General features: G+C 42.0%; 1 protein-coding gene across 1 annotated transcript in view; it reads right to left on the minus strand.

The window, feature by feature from the left end:
• Positions 1 to 8,738, minus strand: part of lmcd1 (LIM and cysteine-rich domains 1) — a 73,758-nt gene extending 65,020 nt beyond the window's left edge. Inside the window, exon 1 of the mRNA XM_079593958.1 lies at positions 8,423 to 8,738. Within this exon, the coding sequence (XP_079450084.1) occupies positions 8,423 to 8,449 (27 nt within the window). The 5' untranslated portion in view covers positions 8,450 to 8,738. The remainder of the gene's footprint in view (positions 1 to 8,422) is intronic.
• Positions 8,739 to 9,398: the final 660 nt, after the last annotated feature.

Here is a 9,398-nt window from a genome sequence, read left to right on the forward strand (position 1 = left end):
AATTACAACAGAAATGCAAATTAACACACATTTGCAAAAAGAAAAGTGAAATATGTTCTGCAATAATATTGGCATTTTATGCAATTCATCCTCATAAATAATATGGTAAACACAACGAAATAATGTACAAAACTGATATTCTCGTCAATGTGTCCGTCTGGCGGAGCAGATATAGATGCAATTATAGACAGATAGATAGATAGATAGATAGATAGATAGATAGATAGATAGATAGATAGATAGATAGATAGATAGATAGATAGATAGATAGATAGATAGATAGATAGATAGATAGATAGATGTAGACTATTAATTGTCCACTGGGGAAAGTTGTTTTCATAGTAAAAAAAAATTCATCAGCTACGGAATCATAGTAGCCTATTCATGCATATGCCTTTAGTTTGTTTTATTTTTGATAAAATAACGTATGACGTATGTCTCAACCATTCAGAAAGCTGCAAGAAATGACATTTGCACTGAACTATTTCCCATTTCCACGTAGATTATAACCGACATCTGTAGCTTGTCAGATGCAATTAAATGGATGGAAATAAAATGCCCCATCACAATGCGTAATGACGCACAATGGCTGATCTTGTCCGACCATTTCTTTTTTATTTCGGCCACGGTCCGAGGTTGTGAGGCTACAGCATTAACGGCGTCTACAACCTTTTGCCACTCAAGTGCCTTTTTGGCATTAGTAATGCCCACACTGTTCCCTCAAAACAACATTTTCTCCTCTTTTCCACCTCGCCAACGATAACTTCTACTTCACATTGAGTGAAGTTACTTTTTTTTTTATTTCCTCTCTGTGTTTCCCATGATTTCGCAATCGATGAATATTAACTTGTGGGCGTTTCACGGACTATTTATGGGCAACTAGGGGCGTGACATGAAGCCGCAAAAGCTGCGCTACATTTAGAATTGATTGTGATTTATTAAGGGAAAACTGCGTAGGATGTGCGTGTGCACGGTTTTATAAATCCGAATATTTCTGTGCGTACGCACGTCCTATGTTTCATCCGTACGCCACTTCTGACGCAAATCCTACGCAAAGTTTTATAAATGAGGCCCCAGAACCTTCTGATGAGAACATGACAACGATCCAGAACATCTCCATCTACAGCAGAACGGCTCCAGCTAAAGATTCAAGACCAGAACCTTCTGATGAGAACATGACAACGATCCAGAACATCTCCATCTACAGCAGAACGGCTCCAGCTGAAAATTCAAGACCAGAACCTTCTGATGAGAAAATGACAACGATCCAGAACATCTCCATCTACAGCAGAACGGCTCCCGCTAAAGATTCAAGACCAGAACCTTCTGATGAGAACATGACAACGATCCAGAACATCTCCATCTACAGCAGAACGGCTCCAGCTAAAGATTCAAGACCAGAACCTTCTGATGAGAACATGACAACGATCCAGAACATCTCCATCTACAGCAGAACGGCTCCAGCTAAAGATTCAAGACCAGAACCTTCTGGTGAGAACATGACAACGATCCAGAACATCTCCATCTACAGCAGAACGGCTCCAGCTAAAGATTCAGGACCAGAACCTTCTGATGAGAACATGACAACGATCCAGAACATCTCCATCTACAGCAGAACGGCTCCAGCTGAAGATTCAAGACCAGAACCTTCTGATGAGAACATGACAACGATCCAGAACATCTCCATCTACAGCAGAACGGCTCCCGCTAAAGATTCAAGACCAGAACCTTCTGATGAAAACATGACAACGATCCAGAACATCTTCATCTACAGCAGAATGGCTCCAGCTGAAGATTCAAGACCAGAACCTTCTGATGAGAACATGACAACGATCCAGAACATCTCCATCTACAGGAGAACGGCTCCAGCTAAAGATTCAAGACCAGAACCTTCTGATGAGAACATGACAACGATCCAGAACATCTCCATCTACAGCAGAACGGCTCCAGCTAAAGATTCAAGACCAGAACCTTCTGATGAGAACATGACAACGATCCAGAACATCTCCATCTACAGCAGAACGGCTCCAGCTGAAGATTCAAGACCAGAACCTTCTGATGAGAACATGACAACGATCCAGAACATCTCCATCTACAGCAGAACGGCTCCAGCTAAAGATTCAAGACCAGAACCTTCTGATGAGAACATGACAACGATCCAGAACATCTCCATCTACAGCAGAACGGCTCCAGCTGAAGATCCAAGACCAGAACCTTCTGATGAGAACATGACAACGATCCAGAACATCTCCATCTACAGCAGAACGGCTCCAGCTAAAGATTCAAGACCAGAACCTTCTGATGAGAACATGACAACGATCCAGAACATCTCCATCTACAGGAGAACGGCTCCAGCTAAAGATTCAAGACCAGAACCTTCTGATGAGAACATGACAACGATCCAGAACATCTCCATCTACAGCAGAACGGCTCCAGCTAAAGATTCAAGACCAGAACCTTCTGATGAGAACATGACAACGATCCAGAACATCTCCATCTACAGGAGAACGGCTCCAGCTAAAGATTCAGGACCAGAACCTTCTGATGAGAACATGACAACGATCCAGAACATCTCCATCTACAGCAGAACGGCTCCAGCTAAAGATTCAAGACCAGAACCTTCTGATGAGAACATGACAACGATCCAGAACATCTCCATCTACAGCAGAACGGCTCCAGCTAAAGATTCAAGACCAGAACCTTCTGGTGAGAACATGACAACGATCCAGAACATCTCCATCTACAGCAGAACGGCTCCAGCTAAAGATTCAGGACCAGAACCTTCTGATGAGAACATGACAACGATCCAGAACATCTCCATCTACAGCAGAACGGCTCCAGCTGAAGATTCAAGACCAGAACTTTCTGATGAGAACATGACAACGATCCAGAACATCTCCATCTACAGCAGAACGGCTCCAGGTAAATATTCAAGACCAGAACCTTCTGATGAGAACATGACAACGATCCAGAACATCTCCATCTACAGCAGAACGGCTCCAGCTAAAGATTCAAGACCAGAACCTTCTGATGAGAACATGACAACGATCCAGAACATCTCCATCTACAGCAGAACGGCTCCCGCTAAAGATTCAAGACCAGAACCTTCTAATGAGAACATGACAACGATCCAGAACATCTCCATCTACAGCAGAACGGCTCCCGCTGAAGATTCAAGACCAGAACCTTCTGATGAGAACATGACAACGATCCAGAACATCTTTATCTACAGCAGAACGGCTCCAGCTAAAGATTCAAGACCAGAACCTTCTGATGAGAACATGACAACGATCCAGAACATCTCCATCTACAGCAGAACGGCTCCAGCTGAAGATTCAAGACCAGAACCTTCTGATGAGAACATGACAACGATCCAGAACATCTCCATCTACAGCAGAACGGCTCCCGCTAAAGATTCAAGACCAGAACCTTCTGATGAGAACATGACAACGATCCAGAACATCTCCATCTACAGCAGAATGGCTCCAGCTAAAGATTCAAGACCAGAACCTTCTGATGAGAACATGACAAAGATCCAGAACATCTCCATCTACAGCAGAACGGCTCCCGCTAAAGATTCAAGACCAGAACCTTCTGATGAGAACATGACAACGATCCGGAACATCTCCATCTACAGCAGAACAGCTCCAGCTGAAGATTCAACACCAGAACCTTCTGATAAGAACATGACAACGATCCAGAACATCTTCATCTACAGCAGAATGGCTCCAGCTGAAGATTCAAGACCAGAACCTTCTGATGAGAACATGACAACGATCCAGAACATCTCCATCTACAGCAGAACGGCTCCCGCTAAAGATTCAAGACCAGAACCTTCTGATGAGAACATGACAACGATCCGGAACATCTCCATCTACAGCAGAACAGCTCCAGCTGAAGATTCAACACCAGAACCTTCTGATGAGAACATGACAACGATCCCGAACATCTTCATCTACAGCAGAATGGCTCCAGCTGAAGATTCAAGACCAGAACCTTCTGATGAGAACATGACAACGATCCAGAACATCTCCATCTACAGCAGAACGGCTCCCGCTAAAGATTCAAGACCAGAACCTTCTGATGAAAACATGACAACGATCCAGAACATCTTCATCTACAGCAGAATGGCTCCAGCTGAAGATTCAAGACCAGAACCTTCTGATGAGAACATGACAACGATCCAGAACATCTCCATCTACAGGAGAACGGCTCCAGCTAAAGATTCAAGACCAGAACCTTCTGATGAGAACATGACAACGATCCAGAACATCTCCATCTACAGCAGAACGGCTCCAGCTAAAGATTCAAGACCAGAACCTTCTGATGAGAACATGACAACGATCCAGAACATCTCCATCTACAGCAGAACGGCTCCAGCTGAAGATTCAAGACCAGAACCTTCTGATGAGAACATGACAACGATCCAGAACATCTCCATCTACAGCAGAACGGCTCCAGCTAAAGATTCAAGACCAGAACCTTCTGATGAGAACATGACAACGATCCAGAACATCTCCATCTACAGCAGAACGGCTCCAGCTGAAGATCCAAGACCAGAACCTTCTGATGAGAACATGACAACGATCCAGAACATCTCCATCTACAGCAGAACGGCTCCAGCTAAAGATTCAAGACCAGAACCTTCTGATGAGAACATGACAACGATCCAGAACATCTCCATCTACAGGAGAACGGCTCCAGCTAAAGATTCAAGACCAGAACCTTCTGATGAGAACATGACAACGATCCAGAACATCTCCATCTACAGCAGAACGGCTCCAGCTAAAGATTCAAGACCAGAACCTTCTGATGAGAACATGACAACGATCCAGAACATCTCCATCTACAGGAGAACGGCTCCAGCTAAAGATTCAGGACCAGAACCTTCTGATGAGAACATGACAACGATCCAGAACATCTCCATCTACAGCAGAACGGCTCCAGCTAAAGATTCAAGACCAGAACCTTCTGATGAGAACATGACAACGATCCAGAACATCTCCATCTACAGCAGAACGGCTCCAGCTGAAGATTCAAGACCAGAACCTTCTGATGAGAACATGACAACGATCCAGAACATCTCCATCTACAGCAGAACGGTTCCAGCTAAAGATTCAAGACCAGAACCTTCTGATGAGAACATGACAACGATCCAGAACATCTCCATCTACAGCAGAACGGCTCCCGCTGAAGATTCAAGACCAGAACCTTCTGATGAGAACATGACAACGATCCAGAACATCTCCATCTAAAGCAGAACGGCTCCAGCTAAAGATTCAGGACCAGAACCTTCTGATGAGAACATGACAACGATCCAGAACATCTCCATCTACAGCAGAACGGCTCCAGCTAAAGATTCAAGACCAGAACCTTCTGATGAGAACATGACAACGATCCAGAACATCTCCATCTACAGCAGAACGGCTCCCGTTGAAGATCCAAGACCAGAACCTTCTGATGAGAACATGACAACGATCCAGAACATCTCCATCTACAGCAGAACGGCTCCAGCTAAAGATTCAGGACCAGAACCTTCTGATGAGAACATGACAACGATCCAGAACATCTCCATCTACAGCAGAACGGCTCCCGCTGCATGTTGAGCAGCTCAGCCTGAGGCCAGAACCGAGTCCTGTAGAAAGCCTGTGATGTCCTGAAGAGGAGACGCTCTCGCTGAGATGGGGATCTGGAGGCGTTGAGCAGAGAAGAGTGAGATGGGCTGATTCACTCCTGGCCAAACATACGGAGTGCTAATGAAAGGGTGCTTCACATTTAAGCAGTTAGTTTTTCAAAATTTTCTATTAAATGTGTCACTTTGGTTTTTAGTTGCATTGCATAGGTTGTAGTTTTTACATTAAATGTGCAAATTTTTTATTTATACTGGTTTAATTCTTTACATCACACAAGCCAGCGGTGTTAACAGGGGTGTGTAGACTATTATATCCACTGTATTCAGCGAGGATAATGCTTTGTCAACAATTTTGTCACAATCATATCACATTTCTCCCACAACATTAAATAAAGACTACTGATACAACATTAAAGACTATTCATGTATTCAGCAAACTAGCTATCCAAATAACAAAACAAAAAACAAATCAAAAACGCAAAAAAAGACAATATACAAAACAAATGTCTGATGGTGAAAATGAATAATTTGAGCAGCCTTCTGGGTGAATCCGCTCAAGGACATGTCAAGGGCAAATTCTTATTACTTAGAAAATATAATGCTTTATGCTGATTTAAATAAAACACTGTAATACAGTAAAATGGCTTTTTGTTATAGTGATGGCATGAATAAAAGGGTGAGACTTGTTTTTCCCTTCTCACAGCTGTTTGTCTATCGGTGAGAAACTCTGATCAGATGATGGCAAACTCCACATCCGTTCACTTTAAGTCTCTCAACAATAGCTTGAAACACAATCCCTATAACAAGCTGTCCACCACAATTCTCACTCGATACAGAGGGCTTATCTTTCAGCACAGAGCTTAATATGACCAAAATAACAGCACACAGAGCACAACAAAACATGCAACCATGGCGTCAAAGCCCTTTAAAACCCCTTGACCTTTTGACCAGATCGTGTTTTTCAAAAATAGGACATTGGCAAGTACACGTTTACTTTTTAATGGTAAAAACTGCTTAAAACACTAGGTTTGCTAACTTTAGTTAATGCATTATTTAATGCATTAGCTATCATTAATCTAGGTATACTATTTATTAAGATTAAGGTTACCTTTAATGCTAACATTCATCATTATAGTCTTGAGTTTTCTTCCGGGAACGAACACGTCACAATATTCCTCATTTAAATAATAAACACTGCAGGCTCACTCTCGCTTGTATCCAAGATAAATCATCGTCTATCATCCCTTGCATGTATTTTTAAAAGAACTGAACACATCATCGGCTAAAAACGTGGACGCAAGTTATTTGCACCTGAGTCCGTGTTGCTTTCACATTCACATGAATCGCACCGCAGTTCGAGTGCACCTGAACTCAGGACACCTCCTTCAGGAGCTTTCACAATAGCACGTGTTCATGTGGACACGTCTGGGGAAAAGAGGACGTTCGAGGAGAATCAACCGAGGCTGCAGATTTCCAACAGTGCGCTCTCTCCGTCATGCATTATCATGGTCACTTTCAAGGCCAAGTTCAAGGTCTGGTGAAGGAAACACACTGAGAGTGGTTGAGAAATAAAGGCTAAAATGCCATGTTTTCTTTCTTATTAATAACAATCTATAGACAATCAATAACCAAGATATTTACATTATTGCTTTTATGTCTTTAAAGGTATATTTCTAGTTTCAACATCTAGATGTTACTTCAGACATTCCTCATTAAAAACAATAGCTGCTTGAAAAGTGGCAACATGTGGTTTTCTGTATCTGCATATTTCAGCAATTTACTCATGGAGCCACATTGAGATCCCCATATCTCCAGGATTAGACCATATAGGGGCTTAAAAATGAAGATGCCAAAAGAAAAGTTTGTTAAGAACCAGAATGTAAAAGGATATTGAGATATTTTAATACTTCATGAGTTACAGACATGCAAACTTTGTAAAAAAAAAAAAAAAAAAAAAAAAAACCTCTATGCAATTAATTTGATGGAGGGAAATAAGAAACATTTCAACATTAGTTGTTCTTCCGACATTCATCTTCAAAAGGAATTTATTTTTATGAAAATATGTACCTCCTTTTCCCAGGTCTCTAAGATGCTCATGACATTCACACTTTTTACCACACAAATGCACTCCTACTTTAGCTCTGGTATTAAAAGGGATGATACAGTATATCCCAGTCATTCATGTACTCAATGCAGAGTATTCATTCATGTGTCCCAGCCAACACTGGCTAGCACTCAATACATTTTCAACGAGTTTGTGAGTGTCCTGGACTGCGGATGCCAATTAACTCAAGAACTAAACAATTGTTCAGCGGCAAATGAACAAAAGCGTGTGTTATGATTATGAATATGATTAATCATTCCCAGTTGATCTTGGACCTCAGCTCCAGGGTTGCCAGCCGTCTCGTTTTGGCGCAAAATGAATCCCAAAAACGGGACGTTATTAGTTCCTAATGCTATGAATAAATCATTTATCTTATCGAAACTTCACACCCGGCGCACAGATTGTTTTCGTGCGGCCGTTACTGTACACGGGAATCAACAGCCCCACACCCTGTGTGTGTGTGTGTGTGTGTGTGTGTGTGTGTGTGTGAGGCCAAAACTAACATATTACTGCGCAAACGCGTTTCTTTTCACTTTAAAAAGGTCAAAACAGAAAGCTCAAGATTTAAATGTGGTGTTAGCAATACAACAAATGTGAGTTCATCAATGAAAGTAAACACAATTTCGTACAGAACAAAGCCCAACGCGCATTGACGAGTTGAGTTGTTTGAGAGTGAGTGAACTTACCTTCGGATCCCACGCGATCATATCCATTGTGCTAGAAAATAAGTCTGATTTATTTAAGCCTTTCTGTGGAGTAGAGCTGAGTTCAGTCAGTGTCTGGTGAGGTGTGTGTGTGTGTGTGTGTGTTTGACGAGCCTCTGCTCTGACTGACTGACCGCTTCCTCTGTGCAAAAATATGAGACATTACATCACCCGTGAATGTGAGATTAGACGAAACTAACTGTACTGGGTCTAAAACTGTAGTGTGTGTGTCAACCTGCTGTTTACAGAGCTGGCGAGATTAAAGATAAGTGCTGATATAACCACAGCACTCTAGCTCGTGTGAGCAAGTCTACTTGGCCTTATAAAAGTGTCGTTGCACAGCATTTGCAATAAAACCACGTTAATAACATTACATTTAATATCTTGTAGTTCTCAACAGAGTTCCTATGATATCAAATGCAATATAACAACTTGCCTCCTGGTCACTCCAGGAAGATGGGACTTCATCGCCTGGTGTGTGTGTGTGTGTCATCATGATTAACACTCAAAATGCTCCTGGTCACTCCAGGAAGATGGGACTTCATCGCCTGGTGTGTGTGTGTGTGTGTGTGAGTCATCATGATTAACACTCAAAATGCTAAGATTTACTCCAAACACTGCATTTAATCGTAGAAAAAGGCAAATGCATCGACCTGGAAACAAGTGTCAGGGAATCTATTTACAAGAATGAGCAGCTTTATGTGAACTGAGATGTGCACTGGTCCTTTACTGTGTAACACTGGTGTTGTTGAGCTATTTCACAATTTAATAGTAAAGAATTCTTATAATAGTTTCAACTGAACGCTTTAATGATATCCACATGATTTTTGATGCCCTTTATGATTCAAGCAGCCATCTATATTTCATATGCATGAATCATTGCTGTCCCAAAAGCTGCAACTACAAGCATTTCAAAAAGGGTTTAAATTGCTTTCAAGTAAAAACAACTCAAAAGAAA

Source organism: Phoxinus phoxinus (genome assembly GCF_949152265.1).
Source record: "Phoxinus phoxinus genome assembly, chromosome: 20".
NCBI classification, from domain to species: Eukaryota; Metazoa; Chordata; class Actinopteri; order Cypriniformes; family Leuciscidae; genus Phoxinus; species Phoxinus phoxinus.